Consider the following 24,314-nt stretch of genomic DNA (forward strand, 5'->3'; position numbering starts at 1 on the left):
TAAAAATATATTGATAAACAAATTTTAAAAATCAATTTGCAATTATTTTGCAATATATTAGCATACTTTTCAAATCGATGGACTATCGGAGGGAGGAAACTTCATGGGCATTTAAACGTTTACAGTTTTGAATGCGATCTTAATATATTTTGTACATAATATTATTATAATCCATACAGAGTGCCGGTTGACTGGCCCGGGTGTGGAGTACGGTGGTAACGCAAACGTGACCAAGTCCGGTTATGCGTGTTCCAAGTGGTCGGATGTGGAAGACTCGTCCGTGGCTGATTCGAAGTTCCCGGATGGTGGCCGATCGGCAGCTGGGAATCGGTGTCGGAATCCAACGGGCGACCCAGGTGGCCCGTGGTGTTACACGTTCGTGGATAGGGTTACAGTTTCGGACTATTGCGATACTCCCGGTTGCGATGACGGCGTTTGCCACTGGACGTTCATTAACGGCGGTTGGTCGTCAGGCCATGGACATTACACTACGATGCCGATCTCAAAGGATGACGACGGCGGCGGCGATGGCGGTCTTGCGAGTTTCGAGCTCAAAACTTGGCATCCGGCAATGGTCCGGACGGATCAACCCTTGTTCCGGGTGTCGCTGACCGCGTACCCGACCGGTTCATCAGGTGACGCGTTTGAAGTGCCGATTCCGATCGACGTGTTCGCCAGGTCCGGAACTGCCGAAATCGCTCGTATGGACGTATCGTGGCGGAATGGATTTGTTGTACTTTCGGCCGGCATTCCAAGTGCTTCCAGAGAGGTGTCCAACCTCGAACTAAACGCCACTCTATCACCGGTGGTATATTTAAGTTTCACCGGTGACTACTCGGCAGCCGGTCCGGTGGCCGTACGATTTGCGCATTGTGATTTGCGAACGGCTGGTATTTACCTTTTTACATTTGTCTTATCGTTCCATATCTATCGCCACAATAGTGGATCCATAACAACTGTTTCTTACTTTTATTAACTATTTTTATTTTTATTTTTTATTTAAATTAATATCAACAGATTAATGGGCCTCACTGAGAAAAAAACTCGTGTGGAGGCCCATGGGTTATCTTAGATTACAAATAATTATTAATGTTTTAAGGTACATGTTACATTTTTAAAATACAGATAATGAGTTTTTCATAAATAAATCACATTAAATCACTAAAATAAGTGGTGAATTAGAATGTTACATACAATTTTTAGTTTTACACACATATTCATATCGTAACCAGTGGTTAATTTTTTTTTTGAATATGGGTAACGGTAATATAACCATATCATTGGGCATCAAGTTAAGTATCTGTTTGCCCAAAAAATAATAAACTTTTCGGCAACTAGTTTTAGAGGGCCAATCTAAGGAAAAATTACTAGCTGCATACCTGGTGTTCACCCCATGGTTTATAGAATCCAATTGATTATGTTTTCTCAGATATATGGTGATTGTTTTTAGGTATAAGAGTTCTATATTGAGGACATTAAAGTCTTCGAATAGTTTTTCGGTTGGAAATCTCCAATTTTTTTTGTATGCGACCCTGAGTATAGTGTTTTGGCATTTCTGGAGCGTTAGAAGGGCGTTGTTGTAGGCACCACCCCATCCGATTATGCCATACGATATTATTGACTCGAATAGTGTTAGGTATATAGTTCTGATGTCTTTGAAAGGCAATATTTCACGTAATTCTTTCATTATGTATATCATTTTTTTTAGTTTATTTGTGACGGATGTAATCTGGTTTATCCATTTCATATCAGAGCACATTTCTATGCCTAAATACTTACAGTTTTTGACAATACTAACCGAGTTACAATCACAGCTATCTAATGTATTACAGTTCGATTCGTGGATTTTTATATTGTGTATGGGTGGTAAAGTTTGCTCAGACAGTGAGTGGAGTAAGATGGTTGATTTATTGAGATTTAGAAATAAACTGTTATCGCTCAACCAATTATGGATAGATTTAAGATCGACTTCAATGTTTTTTAATACTTCATTCCAAGAGCTACCAACACAGATCAGTACGGTGTCGTCTGCATAACACACTATTTTGCTATTTAACTTAAGTAATTTTATATCGTTTAAATGGATGTTAAAGAGAACCGGAGATAGTGTAGTACCTTGAGGTACTCCGCATTTTATAGTATTTTCATTAGAAATAGTACTGTTTATTTTTACCCTCTGTTTTCTGTTTTCTAGATAGGATTTAATGAGAGACAAGGCCGATCCAGTTATGCCTATGTTCTGAGTTTTATTTAGAAGTTTATAGTGATCCACTGTATCGAAGGCTTTAGCCAGATCTAAATAAATTGTAGCACATTTTTTTTTTTCATCGAGTGCAGTATAGATAAGTTTTGTGACATTAGCTATTGCTTGGTCCGTGCTTCTATGAGGTCTAAAACCGAATTGATATTCAAAAAGAAGGTTATTTGATTCTAAGTAGAATATAAATTTTTTTTTTAGAATTTTTTCAAATGTTTTAGCTATGTTTGAGATAACTGATATCGGACGAAAGTTTTCGAGAGCTGAGATAGGACCTTTCTTATGTATGGGGGTTATTATAGCTACTTTAAAGGCATCTGGTACTTTATTTTGTGATATGCATAGATTAAAAATATGACTTAATGGTTTACAAAATGTTAAACTATGTTTTTTTAGTAAATCGGAGGATATCTTATCAAGACCGGGTGAAGATCCGTTTTTTAATTTAGAGATAGCTTCAAAAATTTCAGTATGAGTGATTGGGTCGAATTTATTAAAGCAAACTTTGTTTTGTGAATTGTTGTCGAAGTTTGTAGTGCAATTATAGGTATTTTTACGGTTTTTTAGTGACGTAATTAAATCGGTAGCTACATTTGTAAAATACTTATTAAATTTTTCAGCCAGAATATATTCGGGGTTTTCATCAGTATAATCATTTTTGTTTTTAGAGTTATTTAATAATTCTTTAAGGTTACTTGATTTCTTATTTTTTGCTAAGATATTGTTAATAGTCTGCCATTTAAGTTTTGTGTTATTTCCAGATTTTAATAATTCTGATTTATAGTAAAGGATCTTTGCATTTTTTATTATTTTTGTAATTTTGTTTCTAAATTTTACGTAGTAATCTTTTAATTTTAAATTAAGGGGGTGTTTCTTAACTTGTAAATGGAGACGGTCTCTTTGTCTTATTGAGTTAATAATCGCGGTAGTGGCCCATGGTTTCAGTTTTTTGGTTTTTGAGGGGATGGATATTTCAGCCGAGGCTTGGTTTTTTAGGTTATTTAAAGTGCTAGTGAAATATTCAGTGGCTTTATTTACATCAGTGAATTCAAGTAATTCTGACCAATTGTGATTTTCAATTGAGTTTGATAGTTTTTGATTATCAGTTTTTAATATTTTAAGTGGATTTGGCATATTATTTCTTTTATCTAATATATTGCCTAAGCTAAGTATTGTCGGGTAGTGGTCCGTAATGTTAGAGAGTACAATTATTGGTACTATGTTAGCATGGGACTTTGTTTTAATAAAAATATGATCTATACAGGTATTTGAAATTGGTCTAGTGATGGTATCGATAAGCGATGCAAAACCGAACTGTGCCATTGCTAGTAGGTACTCTTCTCGCATTTTAGAATGCTTGATCAAATCAATATTTAAGTCACCTAATAACATTTTGTAACTAGCTGTTTTTAAAGTGGAATTTAAAAGTAGTATATCATTAAGCTCGAGTAGCGTTACGTCTGTATTACTATTGGGTGATCTATAAATCGCGTAAATCAGGAAATCAATATTTGACATCTTAAAAGAAATCTCTAGTGCTGTTAATGCTTGTGTATTGGTTTCGGTAACAATGATATTACTTAATGTGTCCTTTAGGTAAACTACAACACCATCATTTTGATTTTTATTGTTTGTGGTGGAGTATGTTGTATAGCCGTTTATTGCGAAGTTATTAATTGATATGTTATCTAAACCTAGCCATGCTTCAGTTAAAACGATCACTTCAAATTTGGTTTCAATGTTATCAAGAATAATACATAGTTCATCGAAGTGTTTTTTAATACTACAGATATTTGTTGTCAATATATTGAGTGAGTTTTGTTTGTATACAAAGGTATCCAGACTATCAAAAGAGCAACTAACCGAGTTCACGTTATTTACTCTTTCGTGAACAAATGCGTAATTAGTGTTATCATTCATTATAATATGGTGTAGGGTATAATATACAATTTGTTATTTATAACGTAAAACTGATCGTAGAGCCAATTATTGTTATGGAAACGCAGATAGCGATATCGTTCAAATAATGATTTGAGAGAAAGTAATATAAGCTGGCTAAATGTAATTTGTAATTCTGGAATCGATATGAATATGGTGTTAACAGATAAATCCATTAAAGCTAATATTAAATAATAATAGTTGATAAATTGTTTAACATTAAAATAGCGATTATAAAAGGTTTGATACATGGTAATAATGATAGGTAATTTAGTGAGATAAGAGCAAATTATATGGTATGTTATGAGTATTAGAGTTACAATTTGAGGAGAAAGATATATATAGTAAATCAGTAATAAATATGTAGGATTAGTATTTACGAATTTTTGTTGTAGGAGTTTAAATCTTCATATTGTCCTTTGATGTTTTGAATTGTGTCCTCGCTGTCGACACGTATTATCTTATCTGTTTCGTTTTTGCGTAAGAAGATTATGGCGTTTTTTGTCCACACAAATTGAAAGTTAAGCTGTTTTTTTAGGTCTCTGGCTTCTTTGAATAATTTATTTCCCTTGGTTGTTAAGTTTTCTCTAATATATATGGGTACATCCGGTTGGATGTCAATATATTTACTAGAGAAATTCCTAAATATTTGTCGAGCTTTGAGAAAATCAACTTTAAGTTGGTGGTTACTAAAGCTGACTAGGATTCTTCTAGGGCGCGTATTATTATGGTTAAAACCAATTCTATGACAATCATTAATCATAGAGTCATTTATGTTTACGCTTAGCTGTTTACCAATATTTTTAATAAGTATTGCGCAGTTTTCATTTTTATTTTCGGGGACACCATCAATGATAATGTCGTTGGCGATTTGGCGACGTTCTATGGATTCAATCTGTTTTTCCAATTGAGATATGTGTGTTTTCAGTGCTTGGTTTTCTGTGATAATTTTATCAATAGCGTTGAATTTAGTATTCAGAATTTCAAAATTTTTGGCTGTATCGTCCTTGTGATTTTGAAAGCAATCCCTGAGTTGTAAAATAATTTCTTTGATCTCATGTAGTTCGTTACTTTCTATGTTGGTTGGATTTTCGAGTCTAAAAGAGGCTCTTTTGGCGCTAGCGCATTTGCTGCATCGCCATATGTTATTGGCTTCTTTTAAGTAGTCGATATCCTCTTTAGTGAGTTGTTGGCATTTTGCGTGCCATGTTAAGTCACAATCATTGCATTGTATGGAGGATGCTTTAGTAATATTAACGGAACATTTATTGCATATGGGCATCTTAAATAGACGGAGAAAGAATAAAATAAATATAAAGTACGTAAAAACAAATGATATATCGATATACACTGGAGTATAGGTAATAAATATAGAAAAAGCGATAAGCGACCAACGAAAAATGCAACACGACCGTAGAGGCCAACGAACAGCAGATAACTGGTATAGATTAACACCGGTAATCAGTGATGATGAGTAGCGAGTAAACTAAACGTTTCTATTTAAATTAAACGATAATTGTCATTTTCGACATGCCTTAGGCCCGTTTCACATGGGCGCGTATCATACGTGACGTATCGTACGCGCGCGTTTTTAGCTTACATTGATTGGGTTCATACGCGCCATACCGGCGAGGAAAACGCGCCATCGTCGGAGTGGCGCGTATGTATGTAACTGAAATCGCGCGCGTACAATACGTCGCGTATGATACGCGCTCATGTGAAACGGGCCTTAAAAATGTATACCTTTTAAGTTACGTTTCGCTTTGAACGGTAAATCTTCTATAGATTCGCCACTGAGTGTACCGCACTGCCACGTGCATAATATATTATATGAGACTTAGAATGCATTCCGCGAGCACACTGCACACAATACACATGGTGCATATTTTTGCGGAGTGCATCTTCATTTTGGTTTTGTAGGACAGGAAGAGCACGTGACCAATAGTCAAGACGCCTACAGGATATTCCCGTTGAAGAAATCCGTCGTTTCTACTTCCGAGTTGTCGTTTTCCGTCCGGGCTGTGATATCGGCGGCCGTCACGTATTACACCGCACCAACCAGGCAAACGCCACGTCTAGTAGTTAGTCATGATTTATTATTATAGTAAAATTACTCTTAATTATTTATTATATACTTTCAAGTTATAATTCAATGCATCGACCAACTTTCGCAACATTAAATTATAATTTACATCTATTTTTCTATTTATAATAAAGGTAATTTGATGGTATACCATAATATCTAAATTTCTAATTTAAAATGAATTTTTGTCTGTCGTTGTCTGTACAGTGTTTATACATTCTAAAGTCTATACTGTAAAGTAAATAATATAATAGTTTAACGATAAATTATAAGATCAACTGTTTTAGATTCTGAGCGGAGTGATGAATGTATCGATTTAACAATGATAATAATAGTGGTTTTCTTTTTGTGTTTGAAAACACTTTTCGGAGTAGTAAACATACTTCTTTACTACTACTTTTTTTTAATGCATTTAGAATTCAAACTTAAACGAAATAACTTATTTAAATAATAAATGATAATGTTAATTATTATTTTATAATTTAACAACATATTAACACACACAATGACATTTTTAATTTATCTTAATATATTATTATATATTTATTATTTATACTACGAATTTATTTTTACTGTTTTACATTATTTGAAAAAAGAAAGATGTTAATAAACTTTAAGTTATATAAGTTGATATACTATGTATATGGTATAAATATGTTATTATAATAATTAAATACCAATAAATTTTTAGTAATAATATAATAAATGCTATATTTTTATAAAAAATTATATCAACCTATTGTGATTTGTAATACCCACTAAAATTAAAATAAATAACTTAAATAGCTATATCAAAAAATATATCACGAAATATACTTAGTAATATAGGTTGAGACCGTTTCTACTCAGAATAATTTTTGGTATACAATATGATATAAAATTGAATTCGAATTTAACACATCTGTAATATAAGTATAGTTACCCACTCGACACCTAATGTACCTACAGCAAAGCGGCACCCATTTACCTACCATTTTTTAATTTATTTTTTTTATCTCAGATGGAGTTTGCAGCTCGACCTGTACAGGAAATAAAAATAATTTTTATTGAAAAATCGAATGGCGAAAAACAAATGATTTTTAATCAGACGTACGAAATGGATGTAATATCTTATTGGAGATGGCATCAATATGAGATTACGTATTTAATTTATAATATTATATATTTTTTACATTTTTATAAATCTGAATTTTATAGAATATTTTTTTATTAAAAAAGAATTGATAAATCATTATAATATTATACCACTTTAAACAATTAAATGTATACATAAGTTACCAAAATAATTATAGGCCTAGTTTATCAATTACTATACAGTAAACTTTCATATAATACCAACTTGCAACTCGACCACTAATTTCACAAATCCACTTCGACTAGCCAATTCGAATTTGTCCTTCGAACTTCGAATGACCGATATCATGTATATTTATTAATCAGTTATAATTATACCACTTAGAAAAATACAAAAGTACAGCCAAGTTTGGGTTTTTGCACATTAACTAATTTTTTTTTTTTTTTGTATTACTAATATTTTTATTGAAGCGTTAATGGTTTAACTAAATTATAACGTAGGTTTATTGTATAAAGACTTTTGTTCATAGAATTGTGGACAAAACATTACAAATACAAGCTACAGGCGAACGTAAAAAGAATCCGACGATCATGTTAAAGATAACGGACACCAAATTGAGATTTTTCCATTGGTTTACCATCGGATCAAAAACCGTCGCGCACTGGACGCTGTATTGCAGTGGTCCAGAATGTAGGCATATAACATGTGGCTTTATAAACATTTTGATAACCTGCGATTTTTAATGGGAATTAGGTATTATATATACTAATTTGATTCACTGGTCGATAATAGACTATACTTCATAATTTTAAATAATTCAAAATTTGTCGTTATCACTCATCATGATTCTTTGAGACATGTAAAGCGTAAAGAGTATCGATATCGTTTAAAAACAAATAATATAACAAAATAAATATTAAGAACGCCTAGCTATTACATTATATTTAACTAATTAATTTCAAATCGATAGTTTCATCAATATGTGGCTACTTTCAGCATCTAAACAAAACAGAAATTTTACATATTTTCTTTATTAAATATATACTATTATTAATCATTTATACAGATTAAATGATTAATTTAAAGCATATGACGTTTTACATTTCTATGATATTATGTTAAACAGTAATAATTTTTATACGTTTAGTTTTTATTGTTATGAACTAATAAACTATGCCTATTAATAGATATCTATTAGGTGATCTTATAAGTCCAATTTTATAGATGATCTCCATTTCAAATACAAAATATTTTTAATATTTATATTATAGTTAGGAATTTGTGGTACGATAAATATTACGGGTGAGCTAACTAAAATGTTCTTTGAATTTATGTCTTAAAAATGTCTTTTTATTGGATATTATTTCTTCTTATTCTCCCCCCTCGATAAATCTATCAGCATAAATAATTTTACTTGTTGTAGTTTACCCGCTTCCTGAGGCGACGTTGCCCGAGTGCGTGATATCGGAAACGAGTGAAAACTATCGCGGAACTCAGTGGATCACCGAAAACGGAGATCCATGCGTCCCTTGGAACGTTTCGTCGGTGCGTAAAGTGAGTTAGCAGAAATTCGACTCGAATAAAACGGGCTAATAGAATATATAGAATAAGCAATAACCTAATCGTTGAAATAAAAACGTTATTTTTATCGGTAAGTTGGTTAAGGAGAGAACATTGATAGATCGGAGTTACGTAAAAGCCAAAAACTATTGCCGAAATCCGACTAAAGATCCGAACGGTCCGTATTGTTACGTGTTCGTCGATGGTCGGGAGAACGCGGCAGTCGAAAAACGATCGTGTCGCGTCCGAAAATGTCGAAATACAAGTGAGTGCTTGGCGAACGTAGCGTAAAAAAAAAATTCGGCAAGATAATTCATACCATCAGGTTTGGTCTATCAAGTTGGGCAATAAAAAACTGGTCGTTGTTTTGCTGACTTGTATCATTTTTTCTAAAAGAATGAATACCTCTATAATATTAATAATACAATTGGTACACGGATTATATAAATAGATACCTATATTAACTGCGTTCGATAGGCTTACTAACTACAAAATTTCAAAAATTCAAAAACAGTACACGTCAACGTAAATCAAAAATACATGTTTTTAGACGCAATACAAATTTCAAAAAAATGTTTGATACAATTGATACAATATATAAGCATATAACATTATAGTAACCACCAGCTGTAGATATTAGGTATCTGCATTGATCAGATAATAACATAATAGTATGATATAGCATAATTATATATGTCCGGGGTCACCAGATGGTGACTCGTGGAGAATGAACTTTATCTGGTCCATACACAGATAAGAAATTTATCTTTAAAATTATATGTTTTGACGGTGAATAAAAATAAATAAATAGTATCCCGCAATATATAGTACCGATCCCGTGTATTATAGCATCCCGCATTATAAGGAATATCTTTTATAAAAAAAAAATCTGCGTATTCACGGACGGGGGGGGGAGGTATTGACAAAATTATTTCATATAAAATTCGGTGGCAAATTATTTTTTTCCCCAATTTTAAATTTCCATTAATTTTAGTTTTATTTCATGTCATTGCCTTAATTTTTATTGGATAAACATGTACATTACATTTTTATGGCCCCGAAACTTTTGAAATCCATAAAGCGGCCATCTAAAAATATTAGTTTTATACAATACCTACCTATACTCTATAGGCTATATGTATTGTGTTTTTGCAATTCTTACTTTTGCATAGTGTTCACGCGAACTTTTTGCAATTATAGAAAACATATTATAAAATAATACAAATTATACATAACATAACAATTCTGTATTGTCATGACTCCCCTAACCTATAAATTCCGATAAGTAATCGCAGCAGAAATGCAGAATCCTCATCAAATAGTATTATATCGTATTGACGCTTTGTGGGTATTTACAGGATGCAGCGTGGCCGGGATCGCGACAGACTACGTTGGAAAGCTTAACAAAACCGTGTCCAACCGCACATGCTTGAAATGGGTAAGTGGATAGTCTGGATATTTTATAAAAGGTATTTAGTCGAATTGCGTAGACTATAATCTATAATACTACAATATTATTCCAATATCTATTATAAACTTTAATTCGGTCCTACGACATTCTTCTGTTTTGTATTTAACTTTAGTTCGCCAGTTCACGTTTCAAACCAATCTGTTGCGCTTATTATTTCAATAAATTAGGCTATATTTATTTTGTAATATTGTTAGTAAACCGTGTAAAGACACGTGTAAACTACGAAAAATCAAATAATATATTATAAATAAATAACAATTATTAAAGCACTGCAAACGAGTGGGAAAGGGGTACTACTAGTTAGGTTCGCCCGGTAACTCATAGACGGCGTAGTTAACGCGTTTACCTATTTCCGCGGTTACCGCGTTCTCGTCGCAGGCGTCGCACACGGGTGCGGGTTACGCGTTTCCGGACGGGTCGGCGTCGGCGGCGTCCAACTACTGCCGAAACCCGACCAGAGAACCGACGGGCGCCTGGTGTCGTGTCGGCGGCACCGCCGAAACAGACTCGTGCGACGTGCCCGGGTGTTCGGACGACGGCGGCGATTCCGACACGCTGCTGATCGGCGGCGACAGCGTTCACTGGGTGCACGTGTTGCCGGATTGGAGGGGTCAGCCGGGCCTGCGGATGCGGCTCAAGCGGTGGGCGCCGGGCGTCTACGAGGGCGCGTCGCTACGCTTCCGCCGATCCGGCCACCCGTCGTCGTACGATCTGGTCCAAGTGGGTGCGGACGGCGACGAAAAGATCAAGTTGTACCGGTTGATGAGTCGGAACGAAGAACCACGCCTGGCCACAGCGGCCGCCGACGACGAGGTCGTATACCCGCATCTGTTGATGGCCAGCCGGTGGACGGAGTTGCTTTTCCGATTGGGCGACGACGACCGCGGTGAAGACGGCCTGCAGTCCAGCACGACGGTGACGATGAGCACGACTGCCGGCGGAGAGATATTCAGTTGGACACTCAGCAACAGCACCGGCGGCAGCGGTGGACGCATCGCTTTCGTAGGACTGTCCGCGATAACCGGCCGCGGTTACGTGGCCACTCGATTTCCGACCGAAGAAGGTTCGTTTACGTTCATTATAGGTAGGCGTATAGGCATTACCAAAACGTATAACGTGTAAAAAACTGAAAATTATCGTTTCGATAATATGGTAATTAATAATATAATAATAATTAGTATTAATTATATACGTTCGTAAAATTAAAAACTGTGAGATGTAAAATTAAGTAAAAAAAAAATACAACAATTGCTTGGTTTGTATTGCAATACACGTGGCTATATGTCTATGTATAACAGAACCATTTAAACATTATATAATAATTATAATATTATAATATATTATTGTTATATCGAATTTTAAAAATTCGTAAAATATCGAATAAGTGTACTTACGTATAATAGGTATAATACTTATATGTTTTTTTTTCACTTAACCACAATGCCCATAATATTATTTCGTCATAGATTGTCTCATTCATAGTTCCGAGTCTCAGAATTTTTCCATTTTCTTACCGATAAACGTCCGGTCGAACAGAAGCCTGACGAGTGCCAAGCCCGAAATCGTTTTCCGTGTAAAACATACTGGTAAGTACTTATCGTAATTATCATAATTTAATTAATATTATGTTCGATTTAATTTTAATCGTTCGTCAATTAAATATCTATACTCTATACTTGGATTTTTATATTTTTATAACAGCGCAGCGTGTTGAAAAAAGCAATTAATTTTTTAATTATTAATTTTACAGTGAAACGCTGACCAAACAAAATCGATCACAATTTTTATTTTATATGCAGGCACGCAGCGATAACAAAGTTCAGTACCTACTACCTATATATTCCTACTGTGTGTATAAAATACACAACTATATAAACTAATTTTTTTGTGGAAACTGTTTTGGCTAGTTTTGGTGGCTATATTTAAAAGAATATGGGGAGCTAACACACGTTATGCTTAACTTACTTTAACGTACGTCCAGCCAGAAACACCCATTTAAACATTTTACATTTTTTTTTTAGTATGGAATTGCATGAATTTATCCATTGTGATATCTACTGTAATGATGGAAATATCATTTTATGAGACTTCCAGAGACTAGGACTAAAAGTATTTTATATTTTAATTTAATTTAATGTTTTGGCAAAAAAGTTAAAAATATAACTTTTTATTTAATTATTTTCAAAAAATTGGAGATTGTAGAGCTTATTTTTTTGAAATGTTGACGTTTCAACATTTTATTTTCATTAATCTCGTGATTTTGAATTTTTTTTTTAGTTTTGATAAAAAATGTGAATTGTTTAATACCATACAAGTGCCAGACGCCAGTGATCAAATATATGTGACCCGCGGGCTCGTACCCGTATAATAATACAAAAATATTCTCAAAACTAAAATAATATTAAAAACCACGATGCTATTGAAAATGAAATGTTGAAATTTTCAGAAAAATAAACTCTATAAAATCTTTCTTCGATTAATTAAAAAATTAAATGAAAAATTATCAAAACATTAAATTAAATTTAAATATGAAAATGAATTACTTGTAGTCCTTGTCCCTGGGAGTCTTAAAAAAAAAATCATAATTATGATATCGATATCTCCACATTTGATGATCGCAATTGGTAAATCCTCATGGGACATTATATATAAAAAAAATGTTATGCCAAAATGTAGCAGGTCATTATTACGAACTTTTACAACTATCGCCGGAATTCGTGCGTGTTATATTGACAAACATTGCTGCTCTTTCCAGCAAATATAATTTGTTTAAAAATGGGTGATGCTGTCGAGACTCACGTATCTACCCAGAGCCGAATTTTCATTTAGCAGTTATATAGTTAGGCATTTGCCTAGGGGCCTTTGCCCTTTACCTTCCCAAGGCACAAACCCCCGACCTGTTCAGCATTGTATCGTCTGTATCTACCGTATAGACTTTAATAAAAGCATATATATATATATATTACCTATTTAGATTTACAATGTATTATAACATATACAGTTGTATGCTTTGTTTGTGGTAGGTGTGACATGCATCGCGTTAATGAGCAGGAAACTAAGCGAAATGCACGTGCTGGAAATCGACGGTGATCGGGCGGTATTGTGGAATGAAAGCAAACGATCGAAAAAATCGCTCGGAGATTACGAGTCCAAAACTGGTGCAATTTTCACGGCCGGCAATTGGACTAGACTTCTTTTGAGGTTGGGTTTGATTATTACCCATTAATCATTTGGTCTCGTGTCTTGGACAGTACTAAATCACCATATTACGGGAGAAAGGTTTTTTAAATATTATAATACGAGGAAAACAATTATTTATTCACTCCCTCCTCCCCTTGGTAAATCTTTCTGGGGACAAGTACCTCCTCCCCTCGTAATACATACGCCACTATAATATACATCAATATCAATTTGATCGGTTGAATTATCGTGCAGTTGGAACGAGAGCGTATTGCGAATGGACTGCGGCGGCAATCACGGGCGGCATTGGGCCGTGGGCCGGGAACGGCCACTGCTGGTTCGTTACTTTTCGGTGGCCAACCGGGGCGGCGGTCGAACCGAATGGACGGTGAACTGCGACGAGCCGTGGAGGCGACTGCCGGACGTGGACGGCCCTCCGAGAGACGGTGGCTGGGGTGAGTGGGGTGAGTGGGAGCGGTGCACGAAATCATGCGGCGGTGGGACGGGAGTGCGGAGCAGGCGGTGTGACAGTCCCAGGCCAAACGTGTCGGGCAGGCCGTGCCCCGGGCCGGCCACGGCGGCCGGCGCGTGCAACGAACACGAGTGCGGACAGGTGTCCGGCAAGACGGCGGCCGCAGTGCGACGGTTGTTGGCCAGCCGGACGCACAACGCGGCGGCCACTGTTGGCGACCGGTTGACGATATTGTGCGACCCGACGACGGTGGACGCCATCCGGGCCGATTCGCCGCGCGCCCGGTTTAGTTGGCTGCGAAACGGCAAAATCGTGACGTCGACGATCGCAGACGACAAAACCGACAGATGTGCTTTGGGTAAAAGACATTAATAACAGACCTTCGGGTACTATCGTTATTGTCATTATCTGTGAATCGTATGGCGTACCGTAAGGGGTCTATTCGTTTTTCACTGAAATTCGTTTTCGGTATAAATATTATCTCTGACTACATGCCACGTATCTAATTTTGTGCCTGAACAATATTTTAAAGATTTTCACACAGCGTCCTTTTGAGCTGCGTCTGACGTTCAGACTTCAGAGTAAGCAGCACCAGACACCAGTTGATATTGAAATTCGTATCTGGAAATAAACGTGCATTGCACATGCTGTTTTAAATTGTATATTATAGTTCATTCCCTGAATTCGTGGTCAAGTAGGCAATTCAACGTACGTGCATACACTTTAATAAGACCGTTACAAGTGGATCTGTTTTAAAATAAATAAATTTACAAGAAAAACAATACATTTCAAAAAAATATATCTAGACAATCGTACATTTATACGACAAAGAATAATTTAATTTATTAATGGTAAAAACAGGTAATTACTAATAAATTTTGTACCCCCCTCCCGCAAAAAAATAAAAAATTTTTAAATACGTGACTGGGTAGGTAGGTAGGTAGCTCTTCTATACGACTATACCACATACAATGCAAATTAAAATTAGATAATGTTAATGTGACACAAAACATATTAACAAAGATGTGTTAAGACTTAAGGTGTTAGAAATGTGGTTTATACTTTTACACATATGTTTAGCGACTTAGCGTAATGATTTTTTGTACGTCCATTGCAGTCATAAGGTCGTGCACAATTCATGATTCAGGAGTATATGCATTTGTAGCAGAGCCACCAAAATCTGAAAGAATCGTGTTGAAACTGTTTGCAGTGGCTATTTATGACAAACCTATATCCGTGTACATTGGAGATGTAGTAAGAGTGCAATGTAATGCAGCTACACTTAGTTATTTTTTTAACAGGTTGTCACAAGAATGGCTTGTAAACGATAGTTATGTGATTAAAAATTATGGAATTAATTCCCTTGCATCGGTATTACTACATAGACACATAGTACATACAATAACATAACAAAATCAAAAAAATTTATTTTCATTTAATTTATAGATTGATGTAGATACAATAACTATTGAAAATATACATTTTCAAGGCATTTGGCAATGTGTTGTCAAGAGCACTGAACTTAATAGTACCTGGGTCACTAATGCAATGGAAATTAAGGGTTTGTAAAATCTACTTTATAATAATTGTCTATCAATAAATACAAGCTGTTATTTAAAATTTAAAGTGATTGGACTATCAACCAGATGGACCCAAATAATGCAAGATCCTATCATAAAAATATTATTCCGAAATCGTTCACCAACAACGATCATTTTGATTTGTACAATACTAATTTCAACTTTATGTATTGGCACTTGGTGCTGTGCTTATACATTTAACAGGTAATGAAGTATAAATAAAAACGTAAAGATAATAAAATATATTTGTTGAAAATTAAAATGTAAATTTTCAGATGGCACAAACAAATAACAAATAAAAGTTCCAAAGGAATACAAATTAAAGATTATGGAATTCATAAGAGAGTTCCATATCAACATTTATAAAAATTGTTATTTGAATTGTCTTCAAATCATTATCATATATAAAAATTGTCATTAATGTAAATATTCTTTAATTATCATATTTTACAAATTATATTAAATGTAGAAGCTTTTGATGCATATTCTTCCACAAATTGATCAGACTCCTCATTATTCAAAGTTGTTAACGCTTGATGATATGTATTGGAAACAAGTTTTGGTGACCCATATTTCAGTTCAAAGTAAATTCGTTCCATCCACAAATCTATAGAAAAAGTAATAATAATAATAATATTCATTCAAATACAATAACAATAATAAAACAAGAACAACTAGATAGTGAGAACTAACCGATATCAGTTTTACCAAACTGCATGCACGCTAATGTAAAATGCTGCCTGATTTTTTTGATGTCTACTGTCTGTTGTTCAGTTTCTATAGTAACTAAAGTCTTGCACAGACTTGCATCACAACTGCTGCTCATGATCAATTTGTTGTATGCATTTCGAACATCATTCAACGACTTGTTTTTGTTTAACCACAACAAATACTCATTTCCAAGTTTTTGTACAATTTCTTTAGAACAAACAGATTTATCTCCAAATATCATATAGAAAATATCACTTATTAGTGGTTTATTTGAAAAATGTTCAACAATTGTAAGCCATAAATCAGGAGAAATTTTATTAGCGTTTTGTTTAAATAACTCGTAAGCAATTAGTTCATCTGTATCAGTCAATTTATTTTTTATATTAATTTCTAAGATACTTGTGTCATTTGGATATGCTTCAAGGGCCCAATCTAAAATTTCCATGGTCATAGAACTTTTTGACTTATTTATCTAAAAAAAAAAGATGAAGAAATAGTAAAAAATATGAAAAGTATCATAAAAACATAATTTAAATATCTTACCCATTCAATATAATGTTTTGGTTTTAATTTATTTTTCTTGTGAGCATTATACATAGATTGTCTCAGTAAATTTCTTTTATAAACTTCTGTATTTTTGGTATCAGATGTTATTTTTAATATAGTGGTTAAATACTTGTCCCACATCTCGTCCGTATCAATTACTGATAAAGCAGCATTGTATCTATCAAGGCATTTTCTAAAAAAAAATATATACACAAATAAAAATGAAAATAAATATATTACACTTTAATGATTTATAAATAATTTCATACGTAATTCTGAATTTTTCTGTACTGCTAGTACTGTTCAATAGTTCATTTGTAGCTAAAGTATCCCAATAATTTGGATCCGTGTCAAATGTAGTCAACATAAAACTGTGAGAAAATACAATAATACAAACATTTTATTTTTGTCTGAGAAGGATATCACACACACACGTGTTGTCTCCGTTTTTCAATTATACAACACACGAAATTGATTTTCATTAAAATCAATTATGTGTTTTTACATTTAATATAATAGTGAATTATATATTATTAAAATTGTAAGTAAGAATATTTTTTTGCATTTACCCCTTGGTTTTTACAATATTTAAATTAAGATCTGTTCAAAGGATGTAATATATAACAGTATATTAGTATAAAAATGCTCAACTTGCTTAAAATTTAAAATATCTTAAAAAATTGCACGCCGACACAGAAATTGTTAGGGTAGATAATAGGTTTTAATGAGGATATTAATGTCTTAATGTCAACACCACTAAATTGGTTCTGCTGAACATAAATTTACATGTTGTATTTATAAGACAGAGACAACACATTTAGTGTACCTAGTATTCACTTAAACATATTAATTTATTTATTCAGACAGCTGTTATTCAAATAACAATACAAATTAAATAACAATTGTTTAAAACCATATGTATTAACTATTAATAACAACAATATAATGTTCTTACATCATTGTTTTATATATTTTTTTATATATTTATGGAAATTAAACATTATATAATACAGAATGGGCAACAAATTTAGGAATGTCCCTGAGTAGACCATAAGTGCCATAATATAAGGTTTGTACTTTCGTGATAAATTATTCATAACTCTTAAATCCATATTTTGAAATTGTCTTATTAATTATTTTTAACTTTTTGTAAAAATGTTTTGTTGGCAACAAAATACAAACATCATTATGTGAAACTAGATAGGTAAGAATTTCAAGATTCTATTTTTGAATTTCAAAAATCTTGTTCAGAAATATGCAAAAAAAAAAATTGACCAGTATCTTCAAACTATTCGTAAAGATAACTGACAAAAATATGAAATTGCATAGAAATCCGCACTCTAATTATAACTAATTGAAATTCATAATAAACAAATACTAATAGTTTAAACATTAAAAAAAGCTAAAGTAGAACATTATATTAATACTTCCTAGGTAACTTATTTTGTTATTTATCATGACAATTATATCTAAACTTTGTCTAGTAACAAAACATGGCATAGCTTGACAAAATTCGGGTTTTCTGTGCATCCCCACACAACATCCTGCCAAAGTACAACCAGTCATGGCAATAGGGTATCATGCGAGTTTACACGATCGGTGTGTTCTCTTATTAGGAAAAGTAAACCTAGTTTGAAGGGTTTAACAACAAAATAATATTAAGCTTAAAAATTAATATAATGTTAATGCTTAAATTAATAAAGTTATTTTAATAACAGATGAAATTATTACTTTTTGATTTCTTTTGACAAATTTAATGCAAAATTATATTGAGTGGCTGCTTCATACATTTTAAAGTAAAGATCAGTATCATTTTTCACATTTTCTACGGCCGATTCAAAAACTACTTTGGCTACAGATCCATTTAATGCAGGATCCTCGAGGTTTAACTCCTTTCCTGTTATAGAAAATAGTTATTATTGTTATTACAATTATAATAAATATATATTATACACACATTTTATTGAAGTAATTAATTAAAAATACTATAGTGCATTTAACTAGATATTACCTGATTTTAACAATTTTTGAATAAGTGTTTCTGAATAAGCAAGTTCACATTTAAAGGCTTCAAAATATAATTTTGATGAATTCTTATGTGCATGTAATCCGTCAGTATACATTTCTCTTGCCTTTTGGATACTTTTTAAATCTTCAAATTCTTGTCTTATAGCAAACACATACAGTGAATCTGAAATGTGACCATGTAATAACAAGGCACTGTTTAAAACTGTCCGTAACAATGTTAATCGTTTCTAAAAAATAGAAAATAAAATGTTTCAAGTTAATTACAATTACATATTAATTATTCAAGGGTACTTATCGGTTATCGCGACTACCTAGCGAGACATATTGAATGATGGTTATTATTAGCATTGCTGTGGGGATTTCTTGTAGACAAGTAATATGACATTTTACTTGCTATTTTCCAACGCAGTTAGTGTTAGATCATTGTCGTGTGTCGTGTCATATTATTACAATGCAAATCTGGGATTTACCATCAAACGAACAAGATGCCGTGGCTTTTTTACAAAAACATGGTGTTTTACCTAAAAGACGACTATGTGGGTCTGGTCACGAAGCTAAATTGTACTTCGGAAAACAAATATTTTGGAAATGCAATATTAAATTGTGCCAAAAAAAGGTAAACATGCGTGTCGGTAATTGGTTTGTTGGCAGTTGCATTTCATTTTTATGCGCTTTACGATTTATATATTGTTGGGCAGAAGAAATGACTTCTTTAAAATGGTGTCAAACACAGTTAAATATGTGTTATGATACTACTGTGGACTGGAATAATTATATGCGAGAAATATGTGTTTTAAGCCTAAAAAGTCGTTAAGTGAAAATTGGTGGTCCAGGAAAAATAGTAGAAATCGACGAGTCTTTACAAAACGTAAAAATAATGCTGGTATAGTTTTACCTCAACAATGGATTTTTGGAGGCATTTGTCGGGAAACGACGGAATGTTTTTTAGTTGAAGTCAAAGATCGGTCTGCGTCTACACTGCTACAAGCAATAAAAGATAATATAAACCAAGGTACAACTATTTATTCTGATTGTTGGCATGGTTATAAAAAAGATGAACTACAGAATGCTGGGTTTCAGCATTTAACCGTTAACCACACTTATAATTTTGTGGATCCTCAAACTGGTGTTCACACACAGAATATCGAAAGGTTATGGGGATCCTCTAAATGGCGCAACAAAAAACATAGAGGCACTGCTCGTCAACATTTGGATAGTTATTTGGTTGAATTCATGTGACGTCAAAAGCATGAAAGTCCATTTATAGGAATTTTAAATTGTATGTCTGAGCATTTTCCTCCTAGAGTGAATTATTAATTATTTCTAGTTTTATACAATTTTTCCATTTTATAATAGTTTTTTTTATAATTTTAACGGTAGTCGCGATAACCGATTAGTACCTATTCAAGTAACAAGAAGTATTGTAGATTGATTTATTAAATATCCTCGTTATTATCAAGATAGATGTGAATGAATATTGTTAATTATAGTGTACAGTTTAATAGAATTTTAAATTTAATCATAGAACCGTTAGATATTTATATTTTTTATAGGCAATGTAAACAATAATAATAACTAAATAAAAAATGTTTTTACTCACGCATTTCAATAGGAATTTTATGTATTCTTTCCAGAGAGATACATCATCTTTAAAATATTTAAGAGAAGCACGATAAAGGTCAATGATTCGGTTATTATGCTGATTTATAAGTTTAAGTGTTTCAGTACTTGTTGAACCCATCTAATATAACAAATCACATTACAATAAAAAATGGACAGTAAAATGTTAAAATTATTTGGTTATTACTTTTTGAACTTTCTTAATGACGGTTTTCAAAAATGTTATGTAAATAGTAAAATCTGACTTTTGTTTGTTTCGACGCATCAATCTGTACTCATATTTTTCTCGTTGATTCAATATATTTCTGTAGACAAAGCAAGATAACATAAGTATATATACAATTTACATTCATAATATTTAATATTCATTAAATAATTGTAAATATTTAATTGGCATTAAAGTTTTAAAAAATATTTCTATTTACTTCACAACAGATTTTTTAAAGTGACTATTAAGTACTGGAACTTCAATAATCAATTCCTCTTTGCGTCGTTGTACAAATTCTGCCATTTTGAGATAATAGTTCTGAATATATAAACTATATTCACTTCTTACAAATAATATAATTAAATACAATTTCAAATTTTAAAACGAATCAATCATACTTAAGTAAATTTTAAATTTCAAATTTTAAAACAATTATAATAATATACACTAGCCCGTGACCAACGTACTATTAGTAACTATACCTATCACAAATTCACAACATTCAAAACTCGGTCGCACAATCACACACTGCACGTTTATGTTCCATAACCTCAAATAATTGATATTACTATCGGCTTGTCAGCTAATCTAAAACAATATTGCGCCCGACTTTTTTTTTTAAATCTTTACAAATTAAAGTAAAATAATAATATGCCGGTTGGCTGGAAAAAGGAAACAGTGGTGTGATCATCGTAGAAATAATTAACGGAAGTGCTGAAAAAAAATTCAACGTCCATCCCATAACAAGAAAATAAAAATCGAGTGTTTACTCACTATATTTACATTGATTAAATATACATTAAGTATATTTTGTGTTAGGTAGGTATTCGTATACTTTTTTGTATTTTAAATACTTTTAAAATAGGCATTTGTCGACCAATATATTTTTGAAATACTTAAAAATACTTTTTATTTTTATTCTAAAATACTAAATACTTTTTTCATTCTATTGTTTTACTCCAAAGTCCAAATTCCAATTACCAATGTCGGACCATCCCGAAATTTGTTTTCAGTTACGGCCCTATGACAAATACTGTATAACAGTATAAGTACTTATGACTATCTAATATCTTGTACCTATTAATGTATTATATTTATTAACTCAAATATTTATGAATAAGTTTAAGTACCTTATACCTATCTATTTGCAAATAATGTAATTATATATTAATTATTAATAAAAATAAATATTTTAATATTTAATTTATTGAACTAAAAAAAAGTATTTGTTTAAGTATTTTGAATACTTTTAAAAAGTATTTGTATGTATATTCATATACTTTTAAAAATATGTACTTGAATATGTATTACAATACAAATGACAGTATGACACTAAGTAATTAAATACGTATTCTGAATACATTTGGAAAGTATTCTTAACAAGACTAGATACCTATCCCAATTTCATTTTCCCGTAGGCCGTGGCTAATATTAAAAAATGGCATTATTATATTAGGTACCTTATGCAAAAGATGGATAGATAATAAGAAATAAGAACTATTCGGCAACTTTAGGTGTAACTAATATGTATACATGTGCAATATGCAATTAACTATCAGGTTAAATAATCGGAAATAAAAGGCATAATATTTATCGAGAGAAAATATTATATTGATTGAGATAATACAATATGAAGATAACGATAAGTAAATATTACTGAATATTGTAAATCATTTAGTCATAGTGTGCTTCTAAAAAGTTTAGCAAAACTAGTATTTATAATCAATGATAATAAGTATAGTAAATTAAGAATTTTTCAACACTTTTGATTGAATCTAAAATTTTCCTATGAGCCCAGGCCTAGGGGGCCCCTATCATACGCCACTACTGTTGGTGGTAAACTGTAAGGTAAAAAGGTATTAAAAAAAATTTAAGTACATTTAATAATTTTAAGAAAAAAACAGTGACATGGTAAGTATAATTACGTAGGTAATTTTAAACTGGGAACCGGAACCTACATCATTTATAGGTACTCAGTTATTACGAACTGATGAAATTGAAATAGAATTTTTACATCGAAAGTTACATTTTTAATAATTATAATATGTTATAACCCTTATACAAATTGAAATCGTATAATTTGTTGTAATGTATAATTTGTTGCCTATTTTGTCTCCTTAAAAAACATTATTTTTGATCTAAACTGCAGTAATAAATTTACTGAGTATTTCAGTATTGTAGTAATAAAATTCGTTAATTTATTTGGAATTTTTTATAATTTTTAAATAATTAGTTATAACTTATAATTTTTATAAATTTTAAAGATAGTAACAAATTTATCGTCTTTTTCGTTTTCTAATAACTTTTATGGGTTAAACTTCAGGATTTGATCCGAAAAAAATGATATGCCATCATACAACGATTAAATACTACACACATAAATAGCTAACAGGTAATATTATTAAGATTTGATGACTGTGATATCTCATCAAAAATGTGGGCAAAATTTTCATTCATTTCAGAACGAAGTACTAATTATTGAGAATTGTTTGACGGATTACTTAACTCAAAATTGTATTCCATTCACCCAAGGCCCAAATCTATAATAATTAATTCAAAAAGAATTCTATTGTAAAACGTATAGAAAACAAATAAGCATATGATGTAATTTGAAATTAAGAAAAGCAGTTGAAAAGGAAAAGTTAATTAGTTAAAAAATAAAAAATAAATAAATGACTGTCAAATTGTAAGTTTACATTTTGTGAGAATTTTTTTTGGAAGTGTATAATTACTACATTACTTTTAGATTCTGAGCGATGCAATAAATGTATTAATTTTACTATTATATTACGTGTTTTTTTCATTTTTTGTGTCTATCATCATTGATGACCCTAACCTTTTGAGCAGTAAAAATTTTTTAATTTTCAATTTTAAAGGTAATTTACTAATTTCTGGTTGCAAACTGGATCTATTTGGTACTTTAGTGGTGGTGAGGATGATCAAAAATGGAATTATTTTTAAAATCGCTGGGAAAGATAAACCAAAATGAAAACAGGAAATATTTTGAGAAATAAATTGTTGAGAAAATATATTTCTTTATTGTGTTAAAAAAAAACGATAAGCTGTTATAGCTTGAAATTTTCACTAAATGTTTAAATTATAATTTACTATAGCCTATAGGTACGTGGTGTAATATTCAAAATAAGGTGACTTTTTTTTTGTGCTATTTATAGACAGTTTAAATGTTAGATAAAATGTATCAACATCACTAATAAAATGTACAAACTGAAAGTATATTGTAGTAAAAAAATTATAAAATCTTAAATTTTTATAACTAAGGTTTAAATAATCATATGAACTAAATGTTCATACCTACTAGCACCCAAAAACCTGAAAAATATACAAAAATAATTATTTTTTATAGATATTTTAAGTTAAAATTCGGACGAAATTATATATTTTAACGTTGAATAACGATATTATAATTATTTTATTATAATTCAAAAACATTATTCATGGACACTTAACACGCTTAAAACTTTAAGGTATATTATAATGAATTATATTATTTACAATGACATTTTAAAATGCGCATAGATTAATTTATTTTAATATATTACTTATTTATAGCTTTATGTTAATTAC

General features: G+C 31.8%; 3 protein-coding genes across 3 annotated transcripts in view; 2 read left to right on the forward strand and 1 right to left on the reverse strand.

The window, feature by feature from the left end:
* LOC132917984 (transcription termination factor 3, mitochondrial) overlaps window positions 1–24,314 on the forward strand; it is a 235,294-nt gene that overhangs the window by 15,523 nt on the left and 195,457 nt on the right. The gene's annotated exons all lie outside the window — the stretch shown is intronic.
* Window positions 15,129–16,008, forward strand: LOC132917456 (uncharacterized). The gene is made up of 4 exons (XM_060978205.1): window positions 15,129–15,407; window positions 15,483–15,597; window positions 15,664–15,820; window positions 15,892–16,008. The coding sequence occupies exons 1-4, from the start codon at window positions 15,129–15,131 to the stop codon at window positions 15,980–15,982; spliced, it is 642 nt and encodes a 213-aa protein (XP_060834188.1). The 3' UTR covers window positions 15,983–16,008.
* LOC132917455 (U3 small nucleolar RNA-associated protein 6 homolog) lies at window positions 15,844–21,218 on the reverse strand. The gene is made up of 9 exons (XM_060978204.1): window positions 20,947–21,218; window positions 20,709–20,826; window positions 20,502–20,642; window positions 18,885–19,128; window positions 18,605–18,770; window positions 17,143–17,244; window positions 16,871–17,066; window positions 16,310–16,799; window positions 15,844–16,223 (listed from the first exon to the last, which is right to left on the reverse strand). Exons 1-9 carry the CDS (start codon window positions 21,030–21,032, stop codon window positions 16,057–16,059), a joined length of 1,710 nt encoding a protein of 569 aa, XP_060834187.1. The 5' UTR covers window positions 21,033–21,218; the 3' UTR covers window positions 15,844–16,056.

Source organism: Rhopalosiphum padi, chromosome 1 (assembly GCF_020882245.1).
Source record: "Rhopalosiphum padi isolate XX-2018 chromosome 1, ASM2088224v1, whole genome shotgun sequence".
NCBI lineage: Eukaryota > Metazoa > Arthropoda > Insecta > Hemiptera > Aphididae > Rhopalosiphum > Rhopalosiphum padi.